This window comes from Nomascus leucogenys, chromosome 7b (assembly GCF_006542625.1).
Source record: "Nomascus leucogenys isolate Asia chromosome 7b, Asia_NLE_v1, whole genome shotgun sequence".
Classification (NCBI taxonomy): Eukaryota; Metazoa; Chordata; class Mammalia; order Primates; family Hylobatidae; genus Nomascus; species Nomascus leucogenys.
In genome coordinates this window covers 7,290,104-7,306,034 of record NC_044387.1, presented here as the reverse complement: position 1 = coordinate 7,306,034, position 15,931 = coordinate 7,290,104, and the positions used below count along the sequence as shown (strand labels likewise).

Genomic DNA, 15,931 nt, shown 5'->3' with positions numbered 1-15,931 from the left:
CACTGAGAGCCGAGCATCTGAGGGGTGTCCTGTGTGTATCACCGCGTTGCGGCCTCATCAGTCCCACGACTTTGTGCCCATTTTACAGATGAGGAGATGGAGGCCCAGAGAACCAGTCAGAAAGTGGCCGGGCCAGGACTAAGAGTGCAGCGCGCTGCCTCCGTGCCCTGGGTCAACAGCTCAAGGAACTGGGGTGCTCCGGAAATGGGGCCAAGGCTGCTGGGCAGCAGGACGCTCAGGGCCTTGGCCTCAGGAGAGGTAATTCCCCACTCGGAGATCGGTCTTGTTGCCGCGTTTTATAGGTGGGAAAAGTGAGGCTAGAAGAGACGACAAACGACCCGCTGGCCGGACACACGGCAACGTTTTAGGTGCTGGGTCTGGCCGGGCAGCCGTCACCGGTCACCAGGGGGAGGAGGAGCCGAAAGACTCGCTCGTGGCCGGGGGGAGGCAGAAGCGCGTACCGCGGGAGAGGTGGCTTTGAGGAGTGAGCTCCCGGTCCCGCTGGGACGCGAGTGGGCCCAGGGCCCGGGCTGCCAGGCGGGGCGGGGCGGGGCCGGGCGGCTGAGAGGGGCGGGGCCTGGCGGCTGGGAGGGGCGGGGCGGACGCGGGGACAGCGGCCTGGCTAACTCCTGCCAGGCAGTGCCCTTCCCGGAGCGTGCCCTCGCCGCTGGTGAGTGAGGACGGGACGCGGAGGGGGCAGCGGGAAGTGGGGGCCCGCATGGCTGCGACTCTTGACAGCGCCGCGGGACAGAGGGAAACTGAGGCCGGAGCCGCAGACTGGACACCCGAGGGGGCGACCCGGGGCAGCGCTTGGGGCTCGGCTACCGGGTCAGGGGCGGGGGCGGCGGGCAGCCGAGTCTGGGCCTCCGCGGCCGGGGTTCCAGCGCGGGCCGCCTCCCGCTGGGGGTTCGGAAGGGGAAACTTGGACAACCCTGCCACGCCCCGCCCCTGGCCGCGCGGCTTCTCCTGCAGGAAGCGCGGTCCCAGGAGTGGCCGACGCTCCCTCTCCCGCCCATTCCGCGGATGGGCAATCCTAGGCGGAGCTCCCTTGAGGGTCTCAGAATATCTGGGAGACCTCGGGCTCCTGATCCCCGAGACACCCCGTTTCATAGTGGAGAACAGCCCAGATCGGGGAAGTTTATTTTGCCCAAAGCCAGTTAGAGGCCCCCTGGCCCTCGATTCCCAGTGCGGGGCTCAGGTGCGTTGCAGCCTAGACGGGGCTTACTGTGAGCCAAGCAGCCTCTGGGACCTGTCTGCTTCCCCTGCCCCTTGAAAAGAAGCCGGAGCCCAGGTGGGAGAAGCGGGGGCTTCCTGCTGTGAACACGCCGCTGGCCAGGGCAGCTTCCAGAGGCCATGGCCTGGCGTGGGCCTGGAGCCCCTCCGGCCAGCCTGCCAGGGGCCGGCGCTACGGGATACCAGCAGTGTGCCCTGGGCTGGACGGCCGGAGAGACAGGACTTGAGGCTGTCCCAGAATGGGCTCAGGCAGGGCGAGGATATCAGGGGTGGTGGTGTACAGGAAGCAGCCGCCCAGCTTGCCTGGCACACAGCAAGCCCTGCCCATGAAGGCCTGCTGCCAGAACGTGGGCGAGGCCCGGCGTCTCTGTGGAGTTGGTGGGGCCCAGGACAGGGCAGCATGAGGCAGGTTTCCACTGGCGGTGAAAGGGGCCATGTAGCAAGGGCAGGAGAGCCAGCCTCAGCCCAGCAGGGGAAGGCGGCCCCTGAGTCTCCACCTGGCTGCTGGCAACCCCACAGGGAGGCTCCGCGGGAATCCTAGGCCCCCAGGGGAGTGCTGGAAACTGGGGGAAACTGAGGCTTGCCAAAGAAGCCTTTGTCCAGAGTCATGCAGCTGGCGTGGTGCAGCCAGGGCCAGAACCCGTGCAGTCTGATCCCAGCCTGCCTTCTCCACTGTGCCCCGAGGACCACTTTCTTTCCTGGGAGAGTGTGTGTGTGTGTGTGTGTGTGTGTACATGTGCTGTGTCCTGTCGTCTGTACACACTTGTGCCTGGCATGAGGCACCATCCAGAAAGTATTCACAGCGGGTTCTCCAGGTGGGGTGAGGGGCTTGGGCTCACAGAGAGGGAGCCTACTTTTTCACTTTAGCTTGCTTGCCTGCCTGCTTGCTTGCTCTCTCTCTCTCTCTCCGCCTTCCTTCCTTCCCCTTCCTTCCTTCCTTCCTTCCTTCCTTCCTTCCTTCCTTCCTTCCTTCCTTCCTTCTTCTTTCTGTTTTTCTTTCTTTCTTCTTTTCTCTCTCTCTCTCTCTCCTTCTTTCCTTCCTTCCTTTCTTGTTTTTGTTTGTTTGTTTGAGACAGGGTCTCACTCTGGTACGAAGGCTGGAGTGCAGTGATGTAATCACGGCTCACTGCAGTCTCCTGCAGAACTCCTGGGCACAAGCAATCCTCCCACCTCAGCCTCCCAAAGTGCTGGGATTACAGGCATGAGCCACCGTTCCTGGCTTATTTGTGTTTTCTTTACTTTTGATTGTGCAAACAATGCTTGGATGTGCTCTCTGTTTAAAACGGTAGTCTTTTTTATTTTTTTAACCACTAGACCACTAGGGAAGCCATTCTTAATTTCTTTTTTTTATTTATATATATATTTTTTGAGACAGTGTCTCGCTCCATTGCCCAGGCTGGAGTGCAGTGGCTCCAGCTGGGCTCACTGCAACCTCCACATCCTGAGTTGAAGTGATTCTCCTGCCTCAGCCTGGCTAATTTTTATATTTTTAGTAGAGACGGGTTTCACCATGTCGGCCAGGCTGTTTCTTTATTTTTTACTAAAAAAAAAGTTTAACCCCCGAACCTTGAAGGAAAGGGAAGTAGTTTTTCTTAACAGAACCAATTCCCCCTGGACACCCCACCCTCACCCTACCCTCTCCCAGGCCACTCGATGGCCAGGTTGGCTGTGGATTTTCCCAGACCTGTGGGCTGTTCCACTGGTTACTTTCGTAATGAAAAATGCACACAAAGGTTATGATGAGGACGATTAGCCATGAATCATTTTTAAAAAGCCTGAAAACAAGTCCCTGGGACAGTGGTGGCTTCGTTGGAGAGACAAGGCTCAGGGGAGTGGGTGCAGCTGGGGGTGGGGGTGGGGATCAGAGAAGGGACATATTCCTTACTCTCTTTTTGGGTCGCCTTCTTTTTTTTTGTTTTGTTTGTTTGCTTTATTTATTTATTTATTTATTTTGAGACAGAGTCGTGCTCTGTTGCCCAGGCTGGAGTGCAGTGGCATAATCTTGGCTCACTGCAACCTCCTCCTCTCGGGTTCAAGTGATTCTCCTGCCTTAGCCTTCTGAGTAGCTGGGATTACAGACGTGCGCCACCATACCTGGCTAGTTTTTGTATTTTTAGTAGAGACGGGGTTTCACCACGTTGGCCAGGCTGGTCTCAAACTCCTGACCTGAGGTGATCTGCCCGCCTCAGCCTCCCAAAGTGCTGAGATTACAGGTGTGAGCCACCATGCCTGGCCTTCTGGGTCACCTATAGGGAGGTCTCTGAGAACAGAAAGACACCCTGGAACCCACTGGCTCGACCACCACCTCATAGATGGGGACAGAGGCCCAGGAGATGAGATACCTTGGGGCAGCGATGGGTCTGGGGTCTTCGGGCCAGGAGCGAAGCCTCACAAGACCTGGAGACCCTGGGTCCCACCCTCGGTGGGGGGAGGGCTCAGATCCTGCGGGGCCTGATGCTCTGTGGGGGCTGGGATGTTGCCACGGCAGGTGGACAGTGATGCTACTGGCCCTGAGAAAACCTTCTGGCGCCGTTCAGAGGTGGGGTGGAGTTGCCTATGGACCTGTGGGTCCAGTTCTGGCGCTGCAGGCTTTATGAGCCCTGTTTCAGATGAGGAAGGAGGCTGAGACGGGTGGTGACACAGCTCCTGGCAAGTGGCCATGCGGCCCAGAGCAGCCCGGCAGACACCCAGCTCAGAGGGAGGGGTGGGGTGGATTTTGGAGTCACTCAGACCTAGAAAGTTCTGTGACTTCTCATGTCTCAGTTTCCTCATCTGGAAAATGGGACCAGTCACAACTCCACCGTGGAGGCCGAGCGGGCTGCGTGGCTCAGGGAGAAGCAGCTGGTGCCCTGTGGCCGCTGTGGGGACTGAACAAGGCGGTGACAGTTGGGACGAGCACGGACTCCACCACGCACGCCCCTGCCTACCAGAGGCCCGTGCACGACCAGAGCTGAGCAAGGCCTGGAGCCTTCTCCTGCCTCCACGTCCTGTGCCCTCCACCCTGCCCTGATCCTGCCCCCGTTTTGGCGGCGCTGCTCCGTGCAGGGCATTTTCACCTGTGGAGTGTCCAGGGGCTCTCGTGGCTGATAGGGTCTCGTCACAGGTCCGAGCCTTGAGGCCCTGTCTTCCCCTGGAGGAAATGGGGCTAGTGGCCCCACACTGATACCCACAACCCCTCTCTTCTCTGGAGTTTTCAGGGAAACGTTGTTGTCCCACCCCTTCCTCCCTTGAGCTACCCCAGCCCCCCAAGAAGCAGACACAGCGGTTTACCCACCTGACGTTGGAGGAAGCCAGGCCCAGAGACGAGCCTTGGATTGAAGCAGAGCCGAGGTCTGGATCTCGATTCACTTTCTGAAGGAGACAAAGGGTGTATAGGTGGCTTCACCCCTCTGCCTGAGCCTGAGTCCCGTCCCTGCCATGTGTGCCCCCTGGCCTGGCCCACCCCAGCTTTCCCTGGGCTCATCCCAGAGCAGATCTCTGGATCCTGCCTAGCATGGCTCAGCATGACTCATCATGGTGGGGTACCGCCCCTGCCCACCTGTTCCCCATTTGGGCAATTCAGGAGCTGGGCAGTTCCCCAGAGGCCCTAGGAAACTCCCCGCCCCCCACCAGGCTTTCTCCTTGTTGGGCATCTCACTGCCTGTTTTCTGGTGGGACAGACCCTCTGAGCCCCTTGGCCCTGTGGGTCATAACCACAGCCAGGCCTGAGAAGGGGGCAGCCTGGGGTGGGAGTGTGAGCACGGGACTCAGAACCGGCTCCAGACCCTGCTCTCTTGCTGTGGCCTTGGGAAAGCCACCATGCCTCTGTGACTTTAATTCGTCCTATACAACGGGGGACCTGGATAGTGGTCTCTACGGCCCTGTCAGCTGGAATACTGGGGGAGTCCCACTGTGATTTCCTGAGGGCCGAGTGTGTGCCTGGCCCTGGCTGGGTGCTGGAGCCAGGTGACACAATCGTGGGGAGAAGTTCTGCCACATGCTACAAGGTGAGGACCTCTAGAACACGGCGCTCAGTGAAGGAAGCCAGACACGAGGGCCACACACTGCGTGATTCCATTGATACCAAATGTCCAGGATGGGCAAGTCCCCAGAGAGAAGTCAGATTGCTGGCTGCCAGGGGTGGGAGGGAGGGCGAGGGGAGCCACTGCTGATGGATATGGGGTTTCTTTTAGGGGTTGAAAATGCTTTGGAACTTGATACAGAGGGTGGTTGCACAACATTGGGAATATACAAATGCTGCTGAATTGTGCACTTTAAAATGGTTAATTTTAGGCTGGGCACAGTGGCTCATGCCTGCACTGGGGGTTTCCATTTGTGGCAGGAACATCACTGAAAGCGCACCAGCTTCCATGTCATATCAAGGGGTTCGGGATGTCCACGTGTCTTATGCTGGTGGTATTAACCTTGCTTGCCTGGACAGGGACACCTGTGAGTGAGAGCGGGCCATCAGTGTGGGGCAGTTGGGCCTCAGCTGGGGGTGTCCTGGGAAAAGGCACGTACAGGCACCTGGTCCGGCTCGTTTCCAGTGGAGGCTGAATGAGGCTCCTTATGGTTCCCCCGCAATGTCACTCAGCTGTGGACTCACGCAGGCTCCAGCAGAGCAGCGGTTGTGTCTTGGTTGCCCAAATGAGCGTGGGCTGAGCTGGCCTGGGCTTACCTGAGAGGATGTAGTGGGAGGCTGAGCTGGGAGGTGGTCCCAGGGCTATGGTCCAGAGCTCCATATCCACTTGGCGGTGGTGCAGGGCCAGTGCTCAGCAGCACCTCCTGCCCCAGGGAAGGTGGCCTTTCATATGTGTAGTGACGTCAGACCCCCACCCCCACCCCATGAGCACGTGTACCCTTGAAGCTGGAGGGCGGGGCAGGAAGGAGGGGCAGGATGGAGGGGAGGGGCATGAGGGAGGGGGAGGTGCAGGAGGGAGGGGAGGTGCAGGAGGGAGGGGAGGGGCAGGAGGGAGGGAGGCAGGAGGGAGGGGAGGGGCAGGAGGGAGGGGGAGGGGCAGGGGGAGGGGAAGGGAGAACACAGGAACATTTCTTGCCGGGACCTAGGTCACATGCCCAGCCCCCAAGAATGTCCATCCTTACTGCTCATCTGTGCAGCGACCTTGGGGGATGGGGTAACTGTCCCCATTCAACACGCGAGAAAACTGAGGTGCAGGGAGGGGAGGGAATCATAGTAAGTGGCAGCACCAGAATCTGCTGGATGCCTGACACTCTGTTACTTTAAAACAGGCCGGGTGCGGTGGCTCACGCCTGTAATCCTAGCACTTTGGGAGGCTGAGGCGGGCAGATCAACTCAGGTCAGGAGTTTGAGACCAGCCGGGCCAACATGATGAAACCCTGTCTCTACTAAAAAATATAAAAATTAGCTGGGCGTGGTGGCAGGCGCCTGTAATCCCAGCTACTTGGAAGGCTGAAGCAGGAGAATCGCTTGAACCCCGGAGGCAGAAGTTGCAGGGAGCTGAGATCTCGCCAGTGCACTCCAGCCTGAGTGACAGAGCGAGACTCCATCTCAAAAAAAAAAAAAAAAAAAAAAAAAAAAAAAAAAAAAAAAAAAAAATTCCCTGGCCAGGCACAGTGGGTCATGCCTATAATCCCAGCACTTTGGGAGAACAAAGCGAAAGGATCACCTGAGCCCAGGAGTTCGAGACTAGCCTGGGCAACATGGAGAGACCCTGTCTACAAAAAATACAAAAAATGAGCTGGGCATGGTGGTACATGCCTGTAGTTCCAGCTACTTTGGAGGCTGAGGTGGGAGAATCCCCTGAGCCTGGGAGGTCAAGGCTGCAGTGAGCTGTGATGGTACCACTGCTCTCCAGCCTGGACAGCAGCGACACTCTGTCTCTAAAATATAAAATACAGTGATGTTCATTATACATATTTTGGCAAACAAGTAACATAGTGAACTTAGCATCATAAATCCTGCTGCCAAGGGTGGACTCTGGAATCCCGAGTGGCTGGCCTGTGGAGGGGACTTGGGCAGACATCTCCACTGCCCTGTGGCTCAGGTCTTTGTTGGCAGATGGCCATAAGGTGGCATGGCTTCCTTGCAGGGTGAGGGTTCACGGCCAGTGTTGGGGTAAAGCTTGCCTGGCCTGGCATACAGCCATTCCCCCGGAAATGTTGGCTTTATGATTAGGACCATGGCTAACATCTTCATGCATGCATTGGTTACAATTGAAGAAAAAAATGCATATCTAGGCTGGGCGCAGTGGCTCATGCCTGTAATCCCATCACTTTCGGAGGCCGAAGCAGGCAGATCATCTGAGGTAAAGAGTTTGAGACCAGCCTGGCCAACATGGTGAAACCCTGTCTCTACTAACAATACAAAAATTAGCCCGGCATGGTGGCACGTGCCGGTAATCCCAGCTACTTGGGAGGCAGGAGGCTGAGACGGGAGAATCCCTGAACCTGGGAGGCGGAGGTTATAGTGAGCTGAGATCGCGCCATTGTATTCCAGCCTGGGCAACAGAGCAAGACTCTGTCTCAAAAAAAGCGCCTATCTATGTTATCCATTTTTTGCCAAAATTGGGGTCATTCTGTAGTCAATGTTATATTCTGCTTTCTTCATGTTATGTTGAGAACAACTTTCTCTTTACTAGAAAGCCTTCAGAAGCTTGGTTTGTGGGGGGCTAGTCTTTAATAGTCCCTGGGTGCTGGGCACTGAGGTTGCTTCTGTGCTCACCCAGCTCCATGGATCCCAGGCCAGCAGCCGCCCCTTCTCCCTGGGGCCAGCTTTGCCCTTTGCCCTTTGCCCCTGCCGAAGCCCACGTTCAGCACAGTCTCTGCTGACACCCCTCTACCCCCGCTTGGCTGCCTCCATGTCCCCTGGACTGCTTGTCTCTCGTGTTCCCTTGGAACGAAAGTGCTCACTGTTCTTCCTGTGGCATCTCCTCCCTGGTCCCCGGTCAGAGGGTCCCTTTCTGAGGTCCAGGCTCCCTCAGCACCAGTCTGTGCCCACTCAGGGCCTCCCCAGCCCCGTGCCCCCCTGGGTCCCAGCCCTCGCCCCAGCAGGCCTTGCTGCAAGTTGGCAGAACTGAATCGGGTTGTGTGGCTTCTTGTCTCAGACAAGAGCAGACGACCCCTGATTCTCCACCTAGAATCAGAGTGAGTGGGAGCTTAGCCCTTCGTTTTTTGATGAGGTCAAGGTGAGAGCCATATTGCCACCAGGGCAGAGCGTGGCCCAGAGTGCAGTGTGGCCCCAGGCAGGCTGCTCTCCGTCTCCAGTGCATGGGGAAGGGGCGGTGGTTTTACTGGGGCCCGTGTGGGGTGCTGAAACAGCTGTGTAGAGACCCTCCTTGCTGCTGTGTACTGAGCTGTGCTCAAGGTAGGTGAGCATTGATATCCCACTCTACCGAGGGGGAAACTGAGGCCCTGAGTTGATGTGATTTGCCTGAGGTCACAGTGAGGCAGTGAGGAAAGGGATTTGACCCAAATTCTGTCTGATACCAGTCACCAAATGAATGAGTGAGTGAGTGAAAGGTGAATGTAAAGCACTGGCCTGGCAGAGCTCCCAGGGCGGGGACTTGGCCCAGGGAGGCAGGCTGGGAAGGCTTCTTGGTGGAGGGGACCCAAACTGGCCTTGGAAGAGGCAGCAGAGAGGAGAGGTCAGTGCCAGAGACCCAAGGTCGAGGTGAGGGTGGGCAAAGGTGAGGCCAGGCAGTTGGGGCAGGAGCAAGGCTGGAAATTCGTTCACTCAGCCACTCCCACCCCGCACATCTCTGCGCCTCCTGATCAGCTGACTGGTTGATCTGTGGGTGACAGGCCTTTCGGGGACACTGGAGGAGACACAGGCCTGACCCCATGGCCTCAGGAATACCCTCACCCAGCCCTGTCTTCTCTTTCAGAGCTCCCCTGAATAGCAGCTGCAGCAGCCATGGCCCCGCCCTGGGTGTCCGCCATGGGCTTCACGCTGGCGCCCAGCCTGGGGTGCTTCGTGGGCTCCCGCTTTGTCCACGGCGAGGGTCTCCGCTGGTATGCCGGCCTGCAGAAGCCCTCGTGGCACCCGCCCCACTGGGTGCTGGGCCCCATCTGGGGCACGCTCTACTCGACCATGGGGTAGGTGGGCGCGCACTGGCCTGGGGATGAGCCTGGCGCTTTGCAAGGGGAGGCCTGGCCCAGGACAGAGGGTCTCCTCCAGGTGGGCCATGGGCCACAGCATGGTTTCCCCAGCCCCATTTGACAAGCCAGGGTGGGGAAGCTGTGGGCCTGTCGATTGCACAACAGAACTTTCTCCTCCTGGGCCCCTGGGGGGACGGGTCAGATGCTCACCCCACCCTGGCATCCCCGCCATGTTCACAGCTCCAGGCGGGGGCCACCGTAGTGTGTGAAGGTTGGCCTTGGGCAGCAGCATGGACGCTTTCCAAGATTAACAACGGCAGCAACAGCCCCAAGAGCAGCTCCTTTGTTGAACTCCTGCCCAGCGCCAGGCTCATCTCATTCATACTCAACGACCCCCATGATAAGGGGCCTCCCCAGGACACAGGGCTTGCAAGTGTGGACCCCGCACAGCCCCCTTCAGGCTCAGTCTGGCCTGAGTCCCCTGGGACTACACCAGGGGAATTCCACCCGGAACGGACGTGCTGGGAGGGGCAGGGCGCCTCTTGGTGGCTGTAGCGGGGACCGCACCCAGGAGGCAGGGAATTGACTGCCTTCTGGAATGTTCCCTGCATCCTGGTTCTGTGCCAGTGCAGTGCAGGCTGGGGACACAGGTGCCAGGCACTCTAGCGGGCGGATAGCAGAGGCCAGGCCAGGTACCCGGCTCTGATGGGAATAAGGTCCTGGAACCTGGGTTGTCACCTGGGCCTCACCCCTCCCGGCCCAGGCCCTGCCCAGCCAGGGTCCTGCACTTTCCTGGCTCCAGTGTCCGCACCCCGCTTGGCCTTCCTACACCACCCAGTCCGTCTCTCTTCGGGGGAACTTTTTGGGGCTCCCTGTGGCTCTGGATAAGGCAAACCCCTCGTTAGTAGGAGAGAACTGGGGCTCTGGCCCTGGCCGACCAGACTTTATCCACTGATGGCCTGCCAAGAGATCTCAGTCACTTCACCGCCTGTGCCTCAGTCTCCTCACTGAAAGGGGGTGCTGATACTGCCTGCCTTGCGGCATCATCATGAGGCTGAAATGAGTGAATGCTCGGGAAGTGGTAGGGCCTGGCTCCTGTGAGTGCCGGAGGGCATCGGCTACTATTACTGGTGGTATTATTGTTGCCCTGTGTTAACAGCTCCCATGACCAGGCCTCCCCCTGGACCTCACCCTGCAGTCACAGACTGACTCAGGGTCTCACATCTGTCTCAAAGCCTTTGCATGTCCTGTTTCCCCCCCTGGAAAACTCCTATTCATCCTTTAAGGCCCAGCTCAAATGTCCCATCCTCTATGCAGTGCCCTGGCTAGGTTAAGAGCCTGCTCCCTACCTAGTCACACCATGTGCTTCCCTTTCATAGCAGTGACAGTGATAATAATGGCAGGTATTTACTGAGTGTCCTATATGCTGCGTATCGCATGAAGCACTGCCAATGTGCTAACTAGACTCTCTACAGCAACCCTATGAAAAATGAAGGCCCAGAGAGATCAAGCAACTTCCCTGAGATCACACAGCAGTCAGTGTCAGGTCATGTATGAGCCATCACTGTGTCACTTGGAGGTGGGCAAGGCTCCTGGCCTTGTTCCTAATGGTGCTCTGAACTGCGGCCTCTGTTTCAGGTATGGCTCCTACCTCGTCTGGAAAGAGCTGGGAGGCTTCACAGAGGAGGCTGTGGTTCCCCTGGGCCTCTACACTGGGCAGCTGGCCCTGAACTGGGCGTGGCCCCCCATCTTCTTTGGTGCCCGACAAATGGGCTGGGTAAGTGTGGCCATGGCATGTGTCCCTGATCCCTGGATCCGACCCTTAGAGGACATGGGGCATCACATATGACACTGGGTCAGCGTCTGCAGGCGGGGCTAGGGGAGGCAAAAGGCCACGTCTCTCTAGCTGGAAGCAGCCCACACCCTGGAGCCTCCCCTCTACTGACTCCTCCAGTGAGGGAAGCTATTAAGGCAGAAGGGGTTGCAGGGGTGGGTTTGGGGACCACTGTGTAGGAAAACCCACACGAAGCCTGGTACTGGGTGGGCAGGGTCACTGGCCCCTCTGCATGACAGCTTCTTTTTTTTTGTTTGAGACAGAGTCTCACTCTCTCACTCAGGCTGGAGTGCAGTGGTGAGATCTCGGCCCACTGCAAACTCCACCTCCCAGATTCAAGTAATTCTCTTGCCTCAGCCTCCCGAGTAGCTGGGACTACAGGTGTGCACCACCACTCCTGGCTAATTTTTCTATTTTTATTTTTATTTTTTTTAGTAGAGATGGGGTTTCACTATGGTGGCCAGGCTGGTCTTGAACTCCTGACCTCAGGTGATCTACCTGCCTTGGCCTCTCAAAGTACTGGGATTACAGGTGTAAGCCACTGCGCCCGGCTGACTGCTTCTTTTTTAAAGTTTTAAACTTTTTTAAGAGATGAGGACTCGCTATGTTGCCCAGGGCAGACTCGACCTCCTGGGCTCAAACGATTGATTCTCTCGCCTTTACCTCTTGAGTAGCTGGGACTCCAGGTCATGTCTCTGTGCCCGGCAGCCTCTTTTTTTTTTTTTTTTTTTTTTTTTTTTTGAGACAGTCTTACTCTGTTGCCCAGGCTGGAGTGCAGTGGCATGATCTCGGCTCACTGCAGACTCCACCTCCCAGGTTCAAGTGATTCTCCTGTCTCAGCCTCCCGAGTAGCTGGGATTACAGGCATGCAGCACCATGTCCGGCTAATTTTCTGTATTTTTTTTTTTTTTTTTGAGACAGAGTCTCGCTCTGGTGCCCAGCTGGAGTGCAGTGGCGTGATCTCAGCTCACTGCAACCTCCGCCTCCCAGGTTCAAACAATTCTCCTGCCTCAGCCTCCTGCGTAGCTGGGACTACAGGCACATGCCACCATGCCTGGCTAATTTTTTTATTTTTAGTAGAGACGGGGTTTTACCATATTGGTCAGGTTGGTCTTGAACTCCTAAGATCTTGAACTTAGGAGATCCACCCGTCTCGGCCTCCCAAAGTGCTGGGATTACAAGCGTGAACCACTGCACCTGACAAATAGCAAGTTTTTGTAGTAATGCTGGGAGGTCAGTGCTGCTCTCAGTGGAGGCTCTGACCTCAGAGAGGGGAAGGGACGTGCAAGACCTCCTAAGCCACCACCGCACCCCTGAACAAACCGAGTTCACTTCAGGCATGTCACGTGCACCCCACACAAGGCATTGGTCAGGTGGGATGACTGTTCCCATTTTACAGATGAGGAAACTGAGGCTGAGATGGGGGAGGGGCTTGGCCAGGTCACTCAAGGGTGGAGTGGGGGTGAGTGAGGCTCCTGACTCCCAAATCCAGTGGGAGTTGGGCAGTGTGACACACACTTGGGTGAACGTGGTGCCTCAGGCCTCCCTGTCCTCCCTCCCCCAATCTCTGCAGGCCTTGGTGGATCTCCTGTTGGTCAGTGGGGCGGCGGCAGCCACTACCGTGGCCTGGTACCAGGTGAGCCCGCTGGCCGCCCGCCTGCTCTATCCCTACCTGGCCTGGCTGGCCTTCGCGACCACACTCAACTACTGCGTATGGCGGGACAACCATGGCTGGCGTAGCGGACGGCGACCGCCAGAGTGAGTGCCCGGCCCACTAGGGACTGCAGCTGCACCAGCAGGTGCCATCACACTCGTGATGTGGTGGCCGTCACGCTTTCATGACCACTGGGTCTGCTAGTCTGTCAGGGCCTCGGCCCAGGGGGTCAGCAGAGCTTCAGAGGTGGCCCCACCTGAGCCCCCACCCGGAAGCAGCGTCCTGCGCTTTCTGCATGCTTAGAGCATGTTCTCGGAACATGGAATTTTATAAGCCTAATAAAGTTTTTGACTTCCTTTACCATGGCCTTTTTGCTTGGGTGGGACCCCTGGCCACGGGGAAGAGGGGGAGCTGGGGCTGCACTGGAGCTCGTCTCTGCAGGATCTGCCTGGGCTGCCTTCTCCACACAGGGCTGGATCCAGCTGGGGCTGCCCCACGCTTCCTGGGATGCTCCCGAAGCCCTGCAGGAGATGAACGGAGCAGCCCTGGGTGCCACCCTGGAGCCCACACTGGCGCAGACCCAGCTGGGGCCGTGGGCTTCAGCAGAGGGAGGGGGTCCTGTCCGCTTCCCGCAGCTTTCGGGATGCTCAGCCTGGGCCCTTTAATGGCCGGGCCCACAACCAGTGTCCAACGCCTGGTCCTGCCCAGTGCGTGGCCCTCAGCTGGTTTTACCCAGGACAGAGTTGGGGGTGCTGACTGCCCTGTCCCCCAGGGGCCCAGGCTTATGGCAGCCTCACGGCACCAGGGATAGCCCCACAAACACCCAGTTGGCTCAAGGGGGAGTCAGAGGCAGGAAAGGTTAGGTCCTGACTCCAGCAGACAGGCCCTCCTTGCTGGCCCAGAGCAGCCAGGATTGGAGGTGTCACAGCCACTCACTGCCTCACCCCGGCTTCGAACTGGGTGACCCATGACCTCTCCAGGCAGCTGTTTAAAGTTAATGAGCCGAGTCCCACAAGCAGCGCTCCTCCGTCCTGCTCTTGGTCACCACACCCATGCAGCACTCAGCAACACAGCCTGTGGCTCCCTCCCCTCGGCCAGGCCTGACCTGCTGGGCTTTTTGTTTTTCGTTTTTGGCGGCTAAGTTCATTCAAATTGGCAAAATGCTCACAGACAGCTCATCATCACTCAGCAGCCCGCAGCTGCTGCTTCCTCTCCTTTCTCCCTGACTCCTGCATCCTCTCCCGACCCGTACGCTCAGACGCAACCAGACGTTCACAAAAGCTTGGACACAGTGGCTCACACCTGTAATCCCAGCACTTTGGGAGGCTGAGGCGGGAGGACTGCTTAAGGCCAGGTGTTCGAGACCAGCCTGGGCAACATAGGGAGACTGTCTATACCGTCCACTCTGGCGCATGCACACCACACACACACACACACGCACACACACACGCACGCACACACACGCACACACACACACACGCACACACGCACACACACACACGCACACACACACACACGCACACACACACACGCGCACACACACACGTGGAAGAATGAACAGCTCAGAGAAATGAGCAAAGACAGTCGACTGCATTCTTCTGACAGAAAGGATGGCTCCCGCCCAGGGGCTGAGCCATTCCACCCTGACCCTCAGCCTCCCGCTCCCTTGACTCTGGCAGAGTTTGATTACCTGACAGATCACGCTCTGCAGGATCCAAAAACTTTGCGGCCACAGCACTCAGCTGAGCCCTCAGCCCACATGGCTTTCCTGATGCTCACCAGTGCGGAGAAGCCAGCTGGGGTGCCTCTGTGTATCCTCTTTATTAACTTATTTCTGAAGTTCTCCAAGACGCTCAGAGTTGAATTCCTCCAGAGCTCTGTGCAGACATTAGTCCAAGCAGCAGACGGCAGAGAGGTCCTTGCTAACAAGAAACTTACAGGCCAGGCTGTCTCCTGCTCCAGCATGCCGGTGAGCATGCACCGTCCCCGCAGGGCACAGGGGTATCCTTTGGAGTGTCAAGAGTGTCAAGGGACACCTGAGTCCGTGCCAGACACTTAGGGACTGGAGAAAGTGCAACCCAGACTTTTGCCATCTCCGCAACTCGTGGGGTTGTTCATCTGTAACAAATGTCCCACATAGCTCCTGCTGGCCACAAAACACGCACTGCCACAAAAACGCCCTGGAAAAACGGGCGAGAGGAGAACGCATTTAGCATTTCGTCTGCTGGCTTCCTTTTAACAGCCTGGCGACGTTTCCCCTGCTCGTAATAGACAGCATTCTCTCCTTTTCTAAGCTGCTGTCATCCACTAGGAACTTAAGGTTTTGATGCTTTTGAGTGGGTTTATTATTATTTTTTGAGACAGTCTTGCTCTGTCGCCCAGGCTGGAGTGCAGTGGCGCCATCTTGGCTCACTGCAACCTCTGCCTCCCAGGTTCAAGTGATTCTCCTGCCTCAGCTTCCGGAGTAGCTGGGATTACAGGTGTGTACCACCATGCCTGGCTAATTTTTCTATTTTTAGTAGGATGGGATTTCAACACATTGGGTAGCCTGGTCTCGAATTCCTGACCTCAAGTGATCCGCTCGCCTTGGCCTCCCACAGTGCTGGGATTACAGGCGTGAGCCACTGTGCCTGGGCAATTCCGGCTTTGGATGGCTTCTTAACAGAGTGATGAGGGTGCAAATGAGTACCAGGAAGTATTTAGTGAGATAAACATCTCCTGGCAACTGCCTCAGCACCTGGAGCCGGCTGGTCTTCCAGCTCATGGAGTCTCTGGCTCTTGGCCTTCCTTGGGGGTGTCCATTTGCAGTGAGCAGAGGTGCAAGAACATGTGAGGACAGAGAACAGCCATCTACAATCATGGAAAGCCTGGACCACGTGGTCTTGATACTGGGGGCTGTCCCAGCTGCTCCCTGGGCAGGACTATCTCCTGGGCACCAGGTTTTAAGTGAGCTGGGAACCAGTGAGCGCACCGGCCGTTGAGCTTCTGGACGGAGGCCGTGTGGGCATCAGTCCTGAGACCTCCCCAGGAAGGGAGGCTAAGGAGAGAAGCAGCGCAGTCCAGGAAGCCTGCCTCAGGGCCGCTCTGCCAACCGCGTCTTTTTTTTTTTTTGAGACGGAGTCTCACTCTGTCGGGCTGGAGTGCAGTGGCAT

The 15,931-nt window shown here is 57.5% G+C and overlaps 1 protein-coding gene across 2 annotated transcripts; it reads left to right on the top strand.

The window, feature by feature from the left end:
• The first annotated feature begins 579 nt into the window (after nt 1–579).
• On the top strand, nt 580–13,139 carry TSPO (translocator protein). Of its 2 annotated transcripts, none has more exons than XM_030815410.1 (4): nt 580–670; nt 9,078–9,288; nt 10,930–11,068; nt 12,699–13,139. In XM_030815410.1, the coding sequence occupies exons 2-4, from the start codon at nt 9,107–9,109 to the stop codon at nt 12,885–12,887; spliced, it is 510 nt and encodes a 169-aa protein (XP_030671270.1). In that variant the 5' UTR covers nt 580–670; nt 9,078–9,106; the 3' UTR covers nt 12,888–13,139. The 2 variants fall into 2 exon arrangements, with proteins under 2 accessions (XP_030671270.1, XP_004088459.1); XM_004088411.3 differs by lacking the exon at nt 580–670 and adding an exon at nt 1,006–1,291.
• The last annotated feature ends 2,792 nt before the right edge of the window (nt 13,140–15,931 follow it).

Coding starts and splice junctions, on each gene's coding strand:
- TSPO (XM_030815410.1), top strand. CDS start 9,107: ATGGCCCCGCCCTGGGTGTCCGCCATGGGCTTCACGCTGGCGCCCAGC. Junction 9,289..10,929: donor ACGCTCTACTCGACCATGGG/GTAGGTGGGCGC, acceptor CCTCTGTTTCAG/GTATGGCTCCTACCTCGTCT. Junction 11,069..12,698: donor GTGCCCGACAAATGGGCTGG/GTAAGTGTGGCC, acceptor CAATCTCTGCAG/GCCTTGGTGGATCTCCTGTT.